Source organism: Hypanus sabinus, chromosome 24, assembly GCF_030144855.1.
Source record: "Hypanus sabinus isolate sHypSab1 chromosome 24, sHypSab1.hap1, whole genome shotgun sequence".
Classification (NCBI taxonomy): Eukaryota; Metazoa; Chordata; class Chondrichthyes; order Myliobatiformes; family Dasyatidae; genus Hypanus; species Hypanus sabinus.
In genome coordinates, this window is record NC_082729.1 from 10616230 (window position 1) to 10634219 (window position 17990).

At 38.9% G+C, this 17990-nt stretch overlaps 1 protein-coding gene across 1 annotated transcript in view; it reads right to left on the minus strand.

Moving 5' to 3' along the window:
- Positions 1-17990, minus strand: part of dnajc8 (DnaJ (Hsp40) homolog, subfamily C, member 8) — a 66650-nt gene that overhangs the window by 41730 nt on the left and 6930 nt on the right. The window contains exon 2 of the mRNA XM_059949257.1: positions 8133-8234. Coding sequence (XP_059805240.1) covers positions 8133-8234 — 102 coding nt within the window. The remainder of the gene's footprint in view (positions 1-8132; positions 8235-17990) is intronic.

The window sequence follows — 17990 nt, forward strand, 5'->3', positions numbered from 1 at the left end:
TATTTATTACATTTTAGAAATTACAAGGAATAAATGTGATAATAAAATATTAAGAAAAATAATATTGACCCTCCCCCCTCCCCTTAACCCTTATCTAAAGAAAGAAGAGAAAGATTGCCTGGATATCGGAGGATCCCCACATGCTCCATGGAGTTCAAAATAATTCTGATATTTATTTTTACTTTCCCCAATTACTATAATTTTATCTTCAAAGGACCTGTGTATTTAATCCTATCTTTTGTAAGTATGGGAGCCAAATTTTCAAAAATATATCATATTCATTTCTTAGATCATACGTAATTTTTTCAAATGGAATACAACTATGTATTTCATTATTCCAACGATCCATTGTTAAATATAAATCAGATTTCCAACTAACTGCGATAACTTTTTTGGCTACTGCCAATGCAATTTTTATAAATTTTTTCTGATATTTGTTCAATTTGAGTTTCGGTATTGTCCCTTCAATGTCTCCTAATAAAAATAACAGTGGACTATTTGGGATTTGTACTCCAATAATTTGTTCCAATAATAGTCTTAAATTTATCCAAAATGGTTGAATTTTAAAACAAGACCAAGTAGAATGTAAAAAAGTACCAATTTCTTGATTACATCGAAAACATTGGTCAGACATATTTGAATTTAATCTATTTATTTTCTGTGGTGTTATATATAACTGATGTAAAAAATTATATTGTATTAATCTAAGTCAAACATTTATTGTATTTCTCATACTATCAAAACATAATCTTGACCAGTTTTTTCCATCAATTTTAACATTCAGATCAGATACCCATTTTTGTCTTGATTTATGCATTCCTAACTTAATTGTTTGCTTTTGAATCAAATTATTCATACAAGATGTAAATTTTTTAATTTTTCCTTTCTGAATTAATATTTCTACTTCACTAGGTTTTGGCATCAACATTGTTTGACCTAGCTTTTCTCATAAATAGGCTTTTAATTGAAAATAACAGAAAAGAGTGTTATTTGATATTTTATATTTATTTTTTAATTGATCAAATGACATCAATATACCTCCTTCAAAACAATCACCTATATATTTAATCCCCTTTTGGAACTAATTATGTAAAAGTTTATTATCCATTTTAAAAGGAATAAGCCTATTTTGAATTAAAGTTCTTTTTGCTAATAAAGATTTCTTTATCTCATCGTCCATATTTACCTTATTCCATAAATCAATCAAGTGTCTTAATATAGGAATTCTTTTTTTTCCCGTATCCATTTGGATTCCCATTTATATATAAAATCCTCTGGTATATTTTCTCCTATCTTATCTAATTCTATTTTAATCTATGCCGATTTTTCTTCATCAAAAAAAGACGCAATAAATCTAAGTTGATTTGCTTTATAATAATTCTTAAAATTTGGAAGTTGTAACCCTCCTAAATCAAATTTACATGTCAATTTTCCAATGATATTCTTGACATCTTACCTTTCCAAAGAAATTTCCTTACATATTTATTCAGTTCTTGAAAAAACTTCTGAGGTAATTGTATTGGTAAATTTTGAAATAAATATTGCAATCTAGGAAATATATTCATTTTTACAGCATTAACTCTACCTATTAATGTTACTGGTAACATCATCCATTTATCAAGATTCTCTTTTTTTAATAATGGCAAATAGTTTTGTTTATATAAATTTTTTACATCATTATCAACTCTAATACCTAAATATTTTATCCCATTCATTGACCATCGAAATTGAGTTGCTAATCGACATTAATTATAATTTCCTTTGGTGAGGGGCAAAATTTCACTTTTATCCCAATTTACTTTATAGCCTGATACTTTCCCAAATTCTTCCAATCTAAAAGATAATCTTTGCAAGGATTGCAATGGGTTTGTTAAATAAATCAAAACATCATCAGCAAATAAATTAGTCTTATATTCTTCTTGATTTACTCTAAAGCCCCCAATATCTGGATCTGTTCTAATTAGTTCTGCTAATGGTTCTGTTGCCAATACAAATAAAGCAGGTGATAATGGGCAGCCTTGTCTAGTTGACCTCGTTAAGCAAAATGGTGTTGAAATCTGACCATTTGTAACTACTTTAGCTTGAGGATTAGTATTTAAAGTTTTAATCCATTGTAAAAAGATTTTCCTAACTCATATTTTTCCAATACCTTAAATAAAAAATCCCATTCCAATCTATCAGATGCTTTTTCTGCATCCAAAGCAACAGCCACACTCATTTCCTCTCTTTTTTGTGCCAAATGAATTATACTAAGTAACCGAGTTATATTATCCATTGATTGTCTATTTTTAATAAAACCTGTTTGATCCATATGTATTAATTTTGGTAAATATTTAGATATTCTATTAGATAAAATTATTGCTAGTATTTTATAATCTGTATTCAACAAAGAAATAGGCCTATATGATGTTGGTTTTAAAGGGTCTCTATCTTTTTTTGGCAATACAGTTATGATCGCTGTTAAAAAAGATTGCGGAAGTTTATGCATTCTTTCCACTTGGTATATTAATTCCATAAAAGGAGGAATTAATAAATCTTTAAATTTTTTATAAAACTCAGGAGGAAAACCATCTTCTCCTGGGGATTTATTACTCTGAAGTGATCCTAAAGCTTCTTCAAACTCTTTTAATATAAAGGGCATATCTAATCCTTTCTGTTCTTCCAAATTTAGTTTTGGAAGGGTTATTTGTGATAAAAATTTATCTATCTCAGCAATCTTATTTTGTGATTCTGATTGATATAGTTCAGTAAAGGCTTATAAGTAACCTTATTTACACTTGTTCTAATTGCATTTATTGTTTTAGAAACCTGTTCTGATTTCAACTGCCAAGCAAGAATTTTATGCGATCTTTCACCTAATTCATAATATTTCGGTTTAGTTCTCATAATTACTTTCCCTGTACGATATGTCTGAAGTGTATTATATTGTAGTTTTTTATTAACAGGTTGTCTTTGTTTTTCTTCAGTCATATATCTTTGAGATTCTTTTTCTAACTTTATAATATCTTTTTCCAATTGATCTATTTCTGCTGCGTATTCCTTTTTAATTTTAGATGTATAACTTATATTCTGACCCCTTAAATATGCTTTCATCACTTCCCATTATACAATTTTATCCTCAACTGATTGTAGATTTGTATCCAAAAAAATTGAATTTGTTTTTTCATAAAATCACAAAAATCTTGACATTTTAATAGAGTTGAATTAAATCTCCATCTGTAAATCGATTCCTCCTTATCCATCATTATCATTATCAAGGGGGAATGATTTGACAATATTCTTGCTTTATATTCCACACTTTTCACTCTATCTTGAATATTTTTTGATAATAAAAAAATCAATCCTTGAGTAAGTTTTATGTCTGAGTAAAATTGAATAATCTCTTTCTCTTGGATTAATTCTTCTCCATATATCAATCAAGTTTAAATCTTTCATTAATGATAAAGTTAGTTTTATTACTTTTGATTTTATAGCACCTTTAGTTGATCTATCCAGAACTGGATCTAAACAAAAATTAAAATCTCACCTATTAATATTTTATCATGTGCATCAGCCAAGTTCAAAAAAACTTCTTGTATGAATTTTGCATCATTTTCATCTGGTGCATAAATGTTCATAAAAGTCCATAATTCTGAAAAAATTTGACAATGTATAATCACATATCTTCCCCCAGAATCAATTATTACATTTTGTATTTTAATTGGTAAAAATTTATTAACCAGAATTGCAACTCCTCTCGATTTTGAATTAAATGAAGCTGCAATGACGTTTCCAACCCAATCTCTCTTTAATTTCTTGTGTTCTGTTTCTGTTAAATATGTTTCTTGTAAGAAAGCTATATCTCCTTTCATTTTCTTAACATATGTTAAAACTCTTTTTCTTTTCACAGGTCCATTAATTCCATTAACATTAAAACTTAAAAAATTAAGTAAATTAATCATTCATAGTACCTTGGGAATTCTTTAAAATTCTCCATGTTGCTATGAGTTTCTCCCCAACCATCCAGGCAAAGAAGAAGAAAAATAGAAGAAAGATAACTAATATATAAGAAAAAAAAACAAAATACCCCCCCACTAATGTTGCGTATAAAAAGAACACAACATTACCCCCCCCCCCCCCATTTTACGGGTCATGGCAATCGCCATGATTGTACACGCGAAACTCGCAGCCATCGATCAGGAGCTCCTCCAGCTCCCCCGCAAAAAAAAAGAAGAAAATATATTAATAAAGAAAAAAAATTAATGTCTCTACTCCCAATTAATACTCCTCAACCATTTTTTTCTCTCTTATCCATCTCTTATCTCTTTTCCATCAAGTCCAACCTTGTTTCAGTTTTCATCATTAGTCCATTTCATTTCTATGATTTGTCCTCTTCATGGGCATCAGACAATAGACAATAGACAATAGGTGCAGAAGTAGACCATTCGGCCCCTCCAGTCTGCACCGCCATTCTATCATGGCTGATCATTCACTATCAATACCCAGTCCCTGCCTTGTCCCCATATCCCTTGATTCCCCTATCCATCAGATATCTATCTAGCTCCTTCTTGAAAGCATCCAGAGAATTGGCCTCCACCGTCTTCCGAGGCAGTGCATTCCACACCTCCACAACTCTCTGGGAGAAGAAGCTCTTCCTCAACTCTGTTTTAAATAACTGACCTCTTATTCTCAATCCATGCCCTCTGGTACTGGACTCTCCCAACATCTGGAACATATTTCCTGCCTCAATCCTATCAAATCCTTTAATTATCTTAAACGTTTCAATCAGATCCCCTCTCAATCTCCTCAATTCCAGCGTGTACAAGCCTAATCTCTCCAATCTCTCTGCGTAAGACAGCCCTGCCATCCCAGGAATCAACTTAGTGAATCTACGCTGCACTTCCTCAATTGCCAGAATGTCCTTCCTTAAACCTGGAGACCGAAACTGTACACAATATTCCAGGTGTGGTCTCACCAGGGCCCTGTACAAATGCAAAAGGACATCCTTGCTCTTGTACTCAATCAGGTAATTCTTGTACAAATTTCTCCACTTTCCGGTAATCAATGAAGAATCTTCTTTCTCCATTAACTAGGAAAATTATCAATTTTGCTGAATAGCTCAATAAAAATTTATAGCCCTTTTCCCATAAAGATTTTTTCACTGGATTAAATTCCTTCTGCCTCTTCAACAGATCGTAGCTTATGTCTGGATAAAAAAAAACTCTTTTCCCTTCTATTATCAACGGCCCATTTCTCTTTTTAGCACCTTGAGTAGCTGCCTTCAAGATCATTTCTTTATCTTGGTACCTTAAACATTTTATCAAAATTGATCTCAGATTTTGATCTTGTTGAGATCTTGGTCTTAAAGCTCTGTGTGCTCTTTCAATTTCAATTACTTGACTTCCTTCTTTCATTTTCGGAATCCATTCTTGAAAGAACTTTATCGGATTTTCTCCCTCTGTATCTTCCATAAGACCAACAATTTTAATATTATTTCGTCTACTAAAGTTCTCAAGTGCATCCATTTTTTCCAACATCCGTTTTCTTTCTGTTGTCCAGGCAAGATTATCGTATTCTACCTTATCTATTCTTTCCGTGTTTTCTTCTATTTTTACTTCCATCTCTTTAACTTTATTATCCATCTTCTTTTGTTTTTCCACCACATTATCAAGTGTATTCTGCATCCTTCTTATATCTGTTCTTATAGCTTTAAATTCATTCGTCATATCTGTTTTTATAACTTTTAATTCATTCGTTATATACATCAGGATATCTTTTATGTCTCCTTTAATCTCTTCTTTCTTTTCCTCGTCTTCCTCTGAATTTCCCAAAGAGTCTGTTTCTACTTCCGATCCACTTCCACTTTCACTTCCAGCCGTAGCTGAGGTTTGTAGTTTTGTTAATATCTGTTCATGCATACTTTCGCGCATGCCGTTTCTTCTTAGAGACCGCTGACATTGCTGCAACTTCTTTTCCCGCATCATCAGAAATGCCATGCACTTGGTTGGAAGGAGATCCAACTTGAGTCCGAGGCTTCGCCAAGGCGGCTAGGCCTTTTTCCCCGCCGATTTGCGCCGTCTTCGAAGTAGTAGTTTTCTTCTGTTTCAGTTTAGGAGCCATATCAAAAGATAATCCTGAGTTGCTTATAAGTAATTTCTAATAGATATTTAATAACTCATCTTCATTTAAACCCTATTTCATTACTTTTTGCGAGGGAGCTGGAATGCCAACGTCTCGACCCTACGTCATCACGTGACGCCCCCCCCCCCTCACCCTCCACATGTCTGATGTGGACTTGTCAGAAAAAAGATGTTCACAATTAATGATTCTGCCTAATGCCCTTATAATTTGTCTTACTCCAATTTAAAACTCTCCCACAAGGACCATACCCATCCTTATCTATTGCTATCCTGAAAGTTCAGGAGTTGTGGTCACTGTTCCCCAATTGCACGCCCACTGAAAGGTCAGTCACCAAGCTAGGCTCATAACCCAGCACCAGGTCCAATGTGGTCCCTCCTCATGTTGGACCGTCTGCGGATTGATTTAAGAAACCTTCCTGGATATACTTAACAAATTCTCCCCCATCTAAACCCCTTGTACTAAGATGGCCCCAGTTTATATTAGGGAAGTTGAAATCCCCCATGACAACAGCCCTATTGTTTTTACACATTTCCCTCATCTGAAACAAAGAAACACCGTGGAACCTGTTCAAGGAAAACATTAAACACCCAACAAATCATGTAAAAGGCAAAAAACGATCGAATAACACACAGAGTATTAAACATCAAACCAGAGTCATTGAAACAATCTAGGAATGTTCCATTTAGATCAGTCCAATTTAGTGCTGTGTCGTTCATTAACTGCAGGCCACAGAGCCAGTTCACTCTGATCAAAATTGCACAAAGTAGCAATTTTGTAAAATGGAGTTACCAAAAACACATAACAAGATGAAAATATAAAAAGATAGAAACAGAAGCTGAAAGTAGACTGCAAGAGGATTACAAAAGGCTATCAATCAATTAAAATAACAGGGCAAGAAAATTAGAAATACTCATAACGTGGATAAATTTTATGTTATTTACTTTGATAGGAAGAAAGGGAAGGCAGAGAATTTTCTCAATTAGTTAAAGATGCTTATAGTTCATACAGTACAAGAAATTAAAAGGGCAAATGGAGTTCGCCTTTATTACCATGAGTTGGAGTACAAGAGTGAAAAAAACGTCTTCCTGCAATAAAAAAGGGTCCAGTTGTTACTATGCAACATACTCATCCCTACATCTGACAAAGACATAGTTGACTTTGTGCAGCAGTTCCCAACCTGGGGTTCACAGGTCCCTTGGTTAACAGTAAAGCTCCACAGGATAAAAAAAATGGTTGGGAGTCCCTGACATAATGTGAGTGTACAACTTTTCATCAAACTGATAGGAAGGCGATCTTGTGAAGAACAGGTAGTCTTTGAGAATTGGAAAAATGAGAGAAGCTTGCCGACAAGTCAAAAAAATTGTTTAAGGACGAAGGAGTTGATGCTAGAACGTGTTTCTAAGCTGAAAAGTCTAGAACATGGGTCCCAGAGGATGTGCATGTTCAAGACAAAGATCAAGGGCTTTTAGACATTACATAATTAAGAAATATGGTTAGTGAAGACAGAAGACATGATCATGTTTAACAACAAGGCAGGATCAAGAGTTGGCATATTCTACACTTTTATTAAGTCAAAGGTCACATGACACCAATGGTGTATACATGTCAGAAATTCCACAGCAAAACTTGGAACACATGAAAAATTTATGAAAGGAAGCTTTTTGAAACAACTGAGACTAAAGTTCATAGATTCCCAAATGGACCCTCTGCCTCAAGTGGGTTGATGCCAGTGCAGGCCAAAAGAAGGTAGAAAGGTGTGTGTGGGGGGTTGCCTGCTCACCTGAGTGCTATTCTATAGGAGGTTGTGAGGAAAATGACTCAGCATTGACAGAACCCAAGAGGGAAAACAATCTTTGGGACTAAGGGGACACAGGTCTACATCTATACGTTTGATTGCAGACAGCTTGAAGCAAGGAAAAACTGGTCTTTACTGATATAGTGAAATAGGTCACTATGGCTCAGGTATATGTCAAACATCAGAACAGTATCTACAAATTTTAAAATCGACTTACTTCAAATGGATTTAGGTTGATGTAGGTAGATCCAGGTCTCGTAAGCCTTTCAATTTGTTGTTTTGATGTTAGAACAGAGTCCCGCTTTTCAATTTGCTTAACCTGTAAGAATATAAAGCCTTCATTCACTTCTGATGCTTCTGTAAATTATTTATAAATAATTTATGGATACAACATTAAAGAAATTGCTAATTGAGAAAAAAAGCAACCCAGGCCATCTTGAAAGAAGAAATTTATACCATAAGATATAGGAGCAAATTAGGCCATTTTGCCCATCGAGTCTGCTCCACCATTTCATCCATGTTCCCTCTCAGCCCCAATCTCCTGCCTTCTCCTCATATCCCTTCATGACTTGTCTAACCAAGAATCTAGCTAGCTATCTACCTTAAATATACCCAATGACCTGGCCTTCACAGCCGCAAAAGGCCACAAATTCCACAGATTCTCCACTCTCTGGCTAAAGAAGCTCCTCCTCAGCTTCATACTAAAAGGTTGCCCCTCTGAGGCTTGTCCTTTTAGAACAGAGATGAGGAGGAATTTCTTTACATACAAAATCAACTAAAATGATGTCAACAAAATGTAATTTGAATAAAGCATGATGTTGTGTTGAAGCATTCAATTTTACCAGATAAACACAAACACAAGAGAGAGTGGAATTTGTGGAAAAAGTTCTTCATACCAGAAAAGAAAAGAAAATGGAATTAATGGAGAAAACATTTCAGCATGGAAGTGTTACGGACTCAGCAACAATAAATACATGAGTGAGGCAAGGGTTTTTATAACAAATAACATATTCATTAAACACTGAAAACAAACCCCCCCAAAAGTAAACAAACCACTCACGTAACCGGAAATCAGCTGCTGTGCGGCAGCTTAAACAGTTCTTAAAGCAATGAAGCTTAAACAGTTCTTCAAAGCAGTATTGCAAAAGTTCAAAATGCTTACAGTCCATTTAAGGGAGAGACTTTTTAAGAAGATTTAAATTTTCTTTCACGTCGAACTGCAATTCACTGCAATTCCCAGTTGAACTACTTTTCCCACGAAGAATTTTACGAAGATGATATGTAACGACTTAAAGGCACTGACCTTTCCTTTACAAAACTGTTCCCAATCCTTTCTGCTATTATTCACAGGGATTAACATGAGAACAGTCTACGAATTCCTTCCGAATGAGGATCAAACAAGGTCGAACCTGTTTCACCGTCGAAATCGACTTCCCTCAATCTTTTAACTCCCGAACTCCGATCTTCACTCTCCACTGATTCTCAACTAACAGTATTATAAAGAAACTGCTGGAAATGACCTTTTAAACTTTAGGCATTAGATAAAACTTCATCTTTCAACTAAACTGCGTCATAACATTAAATCACGCAGTGGCATGAATTCAACACAGCAAATCCAGCCACTAACTGCCCCTCCTCACAGGGAGGGATCCTCCTTTTATACCCTGTAAAAAAAACCTGTCACATGACCTCTATTGGCGGGAAAATGACGTCACTCCACCATCACAAGACCATTACCTCAAGTCCAGTATAACTTCAACCCCAGTCACGTGACAAGGGTACGTAACAAAAGCAACAACATTTCATTACAACAGAACAATATTCAAACTGGTAAACAATTTCATTCATTGTTTGGACCAAGCTTCTGAGATTTGGAATACAAAACGCAGGTTTTTTTTCCAAAAGCAATTTATTTTTCCCTAATTCATATTCTACTCATTACACCCACGTTCAGCCATTTGACTGAGGAAAATCTGCCTTTACAAAATTCATAAATCAAAAATTTCAGATGACTAAAATTTGTTCTTACATAATACTGTATATGTGTAAAAATGTAAATAAACAAAGTTCATTTACTTTTTCCTCTGACTCTTCGTAAACACCTACCCATACACCTCCTCCCTCTCCTCCATTCAGGTCCCCAAACAGTCCTTTCAGCTGAGGCGACATTTCATCTGTGAATCTGCTGGGGTCGTCTACGGTGCTCCCGATGCAGCCTGTTCTACATTGGTGAGACCTGTCGTAAATTGAGTGACTGCTATGTCGAGCACCTTTGCACCATCTACCACAAGTGGGACTTCCTGGTTGTCAAACATTTTAATTCCCATTCCTATTCTGACGTGTTGGTCGATGTGCTTGGGGTGGAGAAGCAACACCTATATTCTAAGTGGATACCCTCCAAACTGATGCAAACAAATCTGCCCCCCCCCACCACTTCCCCACTCTTACTTCTTCTCACCTGCTTATTACTTGCCCCTGGGTCCACTCCTCCTTCGCCTTCTCCTGTGGTCTACTCTCCTCTCCTATAAGATTCCTTCCTCCCCAGCCATTGATCTTTCCTAACCACCAGGCTTCACCTATTACCTTCCAGCTAGCCTCCTTCCCTCCCCCCCACCTTTTTATTCTGGCATCTTCCCCCTTTCCTTAGTAGTTCTGAAGAAAGGTCTCAGCCTGAAACGTTGACTGTTTACTCTTTTTCATAGATGCTGCCTGATCTGCTGTGTTCCTTCAGCACGCTGTGTGTGCTGCTTCATGTTTTCAACTTGTGTTTGTGACGCATGAATGATGACGTATCTTATGGAGTGTTATGGAAAACCGTAAAGCGGACAATTTTCTAGGAACTCAATCCCACGCCCCCTCCCATAAAATTGGGGGAGGTGAGGTTCGCATATATCTGTATATTTACAGGATGGCCACAGTTTTCAAACAAGCATCTATTCATAAAATCAACATTGACCATTGTCAGAAATCAGACTATCATCTAGAAATTGCAAAAACAAAATTGTTTTGATGGTGAATTGGTAAAGAAGCAAAATCTTTCCTGAATTGACGGAAATTTGGTAGTATACTCTGTAGATTCCAGGAAATCTTCAAGTGATTAAGTATGTAAAGGGTTAACATGGTCAGTTAAACAATAGCAACCTGTTTTCTGAAAGAAACGGCTGACGATCAACAGATGTGCTAAGCCATGCTGAGCCATATTTCTTCTTGGAGTTAGTGTTCCGAGATCCCTGTCTCTTTGTGCAATCATGCACATAAATAAGACTGCTGTAGCCTGTTCTGTGTACATGAGCCATTATGCCTATTCTGTAATTTGTCTCTCGGTACTGTCACGCGCATAAATAAGTCTGGCTCCAGCCTGTCTTGTGTGGGGGTATCTGAACGACTATATCCTTTCTGTAAGGGGAACTGCCAGTTAGTTGGTCACAGACTGTTCCTGTGTGAGAGACTAACTGAAGTGCCCCTGATGGTCTGAATAAAGAGTTTGTACTTATACGGTCTCTGAGTGACTTTATCCGGATTTGACTTCCACATAAATGGCATCCATCATTAAGGACCCCCATCATCCAGGTCATGTCATCCCCTCATCAGGACGGAGGTACAGAAGCCTGAAGGCACACACTCAACAATTCAGGAACAGCTTCTTCCCCTCTGCCATCCGATTTCTGAATGAACACTAGCTTTTTCTTTATTTTGATATTTCCACTATACATATATATAAAACCTATGAAAAGTGTTTACCCACCCACTCTTGAAAGTTTTCATGTTTTATTGTTTTACAACATTGAATCACAGTAGATTTAATTTTACTTTACTTTGTCACCAAACAATTGATACTAGAGAGTACAATCATCACAGCGGTATTTGATTCTGCGCTTCGCGCTCCCTGAAGTAAAAATCAAATTAAATATAATAAAAATTTTAATTATAAATCATAATTAGAAAATAGAAAAGGGAAAGTAAATAGTGCAAGTCAGGTCCAGATATTTGGAAGGTACGGCCCAGATCCAGGTCAGGATCCCTTCAGCAGTCTTATCACAGTTGGAAAGAAGCTGTTCCCAAATCTGGCCGTACGAATCTTCATGCTCCTGAACCTTCTCCCGGAGGGAAGAGGGAAAAAAGTGTGTTGGCTGGGTGAGTCGTGTCCTTGATTATCCTGGCAGCACTGCTCCGACAGCATGCGGTGTAAAGTGAGTCCAAGGATGGAAGATTGGTTTGTGTGATGTGCTGGGGTATGTTCACGATCTTCTGCAGCTTCTTCCGGTCTTGGACATGACAACTTCCATACCAGGTTGTGATGCACCCTAGAAAAATGCTTTCTACGGTGTACCTATAAAAATTTGTGAGGATTTTTGGGGACAGATCAAACTTCTTCAGCTTTCTCAGGAAGTAAAGGTGCTGGTGGGCCTTCTTGGCAGTGGACTCTGCTTGGTTAGACCAAGTCAGGTCATTTGTGATATTCACCCCAAGGAACTTAAAAGCTTTTGTCCTGTTCCACCTGCGCACCACCGATGTAGATGGGGTCATGTGGTCCGCTACTCCTTCTGAAGTCAACAACAAATTCCTTCCTTTTGCTGACGTTGAGGGATAGGTTATTGTCTTTGCACCATGCCACCAGGTTCTTAATTTCCTCTCTGTACTCAGACTCATCATTACCCACGATACGGCCTACAATTGTGGTGTCATCAGCAAACTTATATATTGAGTTCGATGGAAACTTGGCTACACAATCATGGGTGTACAGTGAGTACAGCAAGGGGCTGAGTACACAGCCTTGTGGGGCACCGGTGCTCAGAGTGATTGTAGAGGAGAGCTTGTCCCCTATTTTTACAGCCTGGGTCCTGTCTGTGAGAAAGTTGAAGATCCAGCTGCAGATCTGAATGCTAAGACCCAGGTTCCGGAGCTTAGGAATCAGTTTATTTGGAATTATGGTATTAAAGGCAGAGCTGTCGTCAATGAAAAGGAGTCTTACATATGCGTCTTTATTCTCCAGGTGTTCTAAGGAGGAATGTAGTGCCAGGAAGATGGCATCTGCCGTTGACCTATTGCTCCCGTAGGCGAATTGCAAAGCGTCAAGGTTGACCGGTAGGTTATGGTTGATGTGTGCCATAACCAATCGCTCGAAGCACTTCTTAGCAATTGATGCTAGAGCAGGGGTGGGCAAACTTTTTGACTTGTGGGCCACAAAGGGTTCTAAAATTTGACAGGGGGGCCGGACCAGGAGCAGATGGACGGAGTGTTTTGGTAATACACCTCATAAGAGAAAATAAAATATCATGGGATATGTAGAAAACATGTGCTTTAATTTCAATTGAAAATGAACAAATGCATTACAACAAAATATCTGTCTTTGAAGTCCCATGGTATTTAGCTATTTATTGAAATGACTTTTAAAACACTGAAAATTAAATGAATAAAATACAGCCTTTTTAATAGTAACAGTTATTATTTTAAAGCACTGAAAATTCTGTTATCCTTCAAGATATTATCATCATCACTCCCCTCCTGCCTGTCTTTATTTCAAAAACGGTAGGAGATGCAGGTCTACTTGCCCTGCTCCTTCTTATTCTTTTTGTCCCCTGTGCCAAAACTCAACAATGACCAACACAAGGACAGAACAGTGACAGCGCGCCAGTATGCGGAGCAGGTTATTTGATCTGGAGCGCATTTTTTATTTTGAGAACGTAAGTGCACGTGCGCTCTACTCATGTCCATCACTTAACAGAAATGACATGTAACATGTAAGGCTTATTGAAAAAAATATTTTCAAATGCATTTTTTACATAACACAACGAAGAAACTTACTTTTAATTTCAGTGGGAACAGTGTTGTTGTTCTCCCTTTTTAGCCAGCGCATCAAAGTCTGGATTTAGTTTTGTTGTGGCGATTCTCAGGATGGATCTGAGGTGTTGGTCAGTTAACTTGGATCTGTGGCTGGCTTTGTTAATATTCATGACGCTGAACGCCTGTTCACACAAATAGGTCGAGCCGAACAAAGAGTAAAGCGCAAATGTGGAGTAATACACTGCACCTCAACAAAGGTCAATGTATATAGAGTGCGTCATCTATTGGGAAAACGCCAGAATTGCGGGGAAAAACGTTAACAAGGTTTATTAATATAATTTCATCAAGTTCTGCGGGCCGGATTAAAAAGCTTAACGGGCCGCATATGGCCCCCGGGCCATAGTTTGCCCATGCCTGTGTTAGAGCCACAGGTCGGTAATCATTCAGGCATGTCACCTTGCTTTTCTTCGGCACCGGGATTATTGTTGCCTTCTTAAAACACAAGAGGATCTTAGAGTGAAGCAGGTTGCAGTTGAAGATGTCAGCAAACACTCCAGCTAGCTCACTTGTACAGGCCCGGAGAACCCGTCCCAGGATGCCATCTGGGCCCGTCGCTTTCCTTGGATTTATCTTCAGGAAGGCTCTTCTAACGTCTTCCTCGGTGATGATGAATCTTGATGCCACCAGGTCTAGTTCATCCAGAGGGGGCGGGATGCTCCTCTTCTGTTCGAATCTTGCGTAGAATACATTAAGTTCATCAGGAAGAGAAGCGCTACAGTTATTGATTTTCACAGCCTTTTCTTTGCACCTAGTGATCTCATTTAGACCCTGCCATAGTCAACTGGCATCCCCCTGGATAGCCTGGGCTTCCAACTTGGCCCAATATTGCCTCTTGGTGTCCTTAATGGCTTTCCAGAGTTCACGCCTGGATTCCATGTAGCAATTGGTATCCCCAGACCTAAAAGCCACAGCTCTAGCCTTCAAAAGGGACTGGACCTCATAATTCATCCAAGGTTTCTAGTTAGAGATTACCCAGATCGTATTGCAAGACTAATTTCCAGATAAAGTCCATGACAGCTTAGGCATACTCATCGAGGTCAGCTACTGAGTCCTGAATACTAACCAGTCCACCAATTCAAAGCAGACACGGAGGACCTCATCCGTTTCCTCTTTGGCCTTTTTGACACTGATCAACAGAAAAAGACTTCCACATCTATTTTCACTTTGACATCTACAAAGTGATCTAAATTAAGTACAAATATAAAACACAAAATAATTGATTGCATAGTATTCACCTTCTTCAAGTCAGTATTTAGCAGATGCACCTTTGGCAGCAGTTACAGCCTTGAGGTAGGTCTCTATCAGCTTTGCACATTTGGTGACTGCAATTTCCCCCCATTCTTTACAAAATTGCTCAAGCTCTGCCAGATTGCATGGGAATCGTGAGGGAACATCCACAAATTCTCAATTGAATTGAGGTCTGGACTCTGACTTGGCCACTCCAGGACATTAACTTTGTTGGTTTTAAGCCATTTCTGTGTAGCTTTGGCTTTATGCTTAGGGTCATTTTCTTGCTGGAAAACAAATCTTCTCCCAAGTCACAGCTCTCTTGCAGACTGCAGCAGGTTTCCTCCAAGATTTCTCTGCATATTGCTGCATTCATTTTACCCTCCACCTTCACAAGCCTTCCAGGGCCTGCTACAGTGAAGCATCCCCACAGCATGATACAGTCACCACCATGCTTCATGGTAGGGATGCTGTGTTTTTGATGATCTGCATAGCTTTTAGTCTGATGACTAAAAAAGCTCAATCTTGGTTTCAGACCATAGAACCTTCTTCCAGCTCATTCAGACCCTCTAGATGCCTTCAGGCAAACTTTAGCCAAGATTTCATGAGTTTTTTCAACAGTGATCTTCTCTTTGCCTCTCTTCCATAAAGCTGTGATTGGTGAAGCACCAAGGCAAAATGGTTGTTACATGTGCAATCTCTCCCATTTCAGCCAATGAAGCTTGTAACTCCTCCAGAGTTGTCATAGGTCTCTTGGTGGCCTGCCTCAATAGCCCCTTTCTTACATGGTCACTCAGTTTTTGAGGACAGCCTATTCTAGGCAGTTTTACAGCTGTGCCATATTCTTTCCATTTCTTGACTGTACTCCAAGGGATTTCAGTGACTTGGAAATGTTCTTGTATCCTTCTCCTGACTTCCTGACTTGTGCTTTTCAAAGACCTTTGATTCTTCTTCTTCGGTTGTCCATCAAATTCCAATGACAACGTCCACTTCTTTAACAGTGAGATCTTTGATGAGTATGCAGTCCTATCCTGGACCTACAAGCTTTATTGTAGGTGGGACACGTATAAGTGGTAGTGGTAGTGGTAGTAGTGATAGTTAGCATGGCTGCATTTCTCCTGGCTCTCTTCTGGTTGCTCTTTCCATCTCCAGAATACAAACCTCGTCCCTACACAGCTGTCACCAAGTGATACTGTCAGCAGCAACATCCTCCAGGTCCTCGGGTCTGATCTTGCACTTCTTTAAACTATTCTTCATCTGATCCTTATAGCGTTTCTTCGGCCCTCCAGCTGAGCGTCGACCATGATGTAGCTGGCCGTGTAACACTCTGCGGGGTGGCCGACATGGGGACATCCTTATCATGAGCCCCAGCCACAGCAGCTGATGCTGGGTGATCATGGCCTCAATACTTCTGCAGTTGGTCCTTACAAGTACTTCAGTGTGAGGCACCCACTCACGCCAGGTAATTCCCAGGTTGCACTGAAGGCAACTTATGTGGAAGTGCTCCAAGGACTTGATGTGATGGCTGTAGGCTACCCAAGCTTCACAACTATAAAGGAGCATGGTGACACAGACCGCTTGGTATACGGCAACCTTTGTGGAGGGATGAAGGGTCCTGTTCTGAAAGACTCTATGCCGAAGTCTCCCAAAGGCAGCTGATGCCTGTTTAATGCAGCTCTGGATGTTGTTGTTAATGCCGCTGTCCTCAGAGAGAGTGCTCCCCAGATATTTGAAAGATGGCACTACTGACAGCTTTTCATCACCAACTGTGAAAGCAGGTAGAGTGGGTGGGACACTGGTACTCCATTGGCAAACCACTTCTGTCTAGATCCTCCTGAGTATGGGCCACAAGAACACAGTCGTATGCATACTGCAACTCCAGGACCTTTTCTCTATGGAGTTTGGTGGTTGCATGGAGCATCCTGATGTCAAACAGGTTGCCATCTAATCTGATGTCCACTGCCACACTGCTGCTGTCCTCAGTCTCGTTGTGGAGAAGCTTGGTAACACACAAGAGGAAGATGTTAAAGAGCACTGGCGCTAGCACACGCCCCTGTGCGTACAAGGGAGGGCTTGGACTCTTGTCCTCCTATGGTCACCCAAGTACTCATCCATCGTGGAACTGGCGGAGAATGTTAACAAAACCATATAACCATATAACAATTACAGGACGGAAAACAGCCATCTCGGCCCTTCTAGTCCGTGCCGAACGCTTACTCTCACCTAGAGCCACCGACCTGCACTCAGCCCATAACCCTCCATTCCTCTCTTGTCCATATACCTATCCAATTTTTTTTTTAATGACAAAATCGAACCTGCCTCTACCACTTCTACTGGAAGCTCGTTCCACACAGCTACCGCTCTCTGAGTAAAGAAGTTCCCCCTCGTGTTACTCCTAAACTTTTGCCCCCTAACTCTCAACTCATGTCCTCTTGTTTGAATCTCCCCTACTCTCAATGGAATAAGCCTATCCACGTCAACTCTATCTATCCCCCTCATAATTTTAAATACCTCTATCAAGTCCCCCCTCAACCTTCTACGCTCCAAAGAATAAAGACCTAACTTGTTCAACCTTTCTCTATACAGATCTCTCTGTACTTTCTCTGTAAACATCCTCCTGTCCTGTGGGACAGCCAAACCTGAGGAGGACATCCCATAACAGCTCCCTCTGCACAGCATCAAATGCTTTGGAGAGGTCGACAAAGGCCATAAACAGGACCTGATGTTGCTCCCGGCACTTTTCCTCAAGCTGCCGGGCTGTGAAGATCATGTCAATCATGCTCCTGTTCTTCCTAAATCCACACTGCGATTTAGGCAGCACTGACTCGGTGATGTTGCTGATGAGCCTCTGAAGCACTTACAGCAACAGAAAGGAGTGAGATGCCCCTACTATTGCCGCAGATGGCCTTGTCACCCTTGTTCTTATAAATGACAATGATGTTTGCATTTCTCCATTGCTGTGGGACGTTCTCATCAGTCCAGGCCTTGGTGATGTACTGGTAGA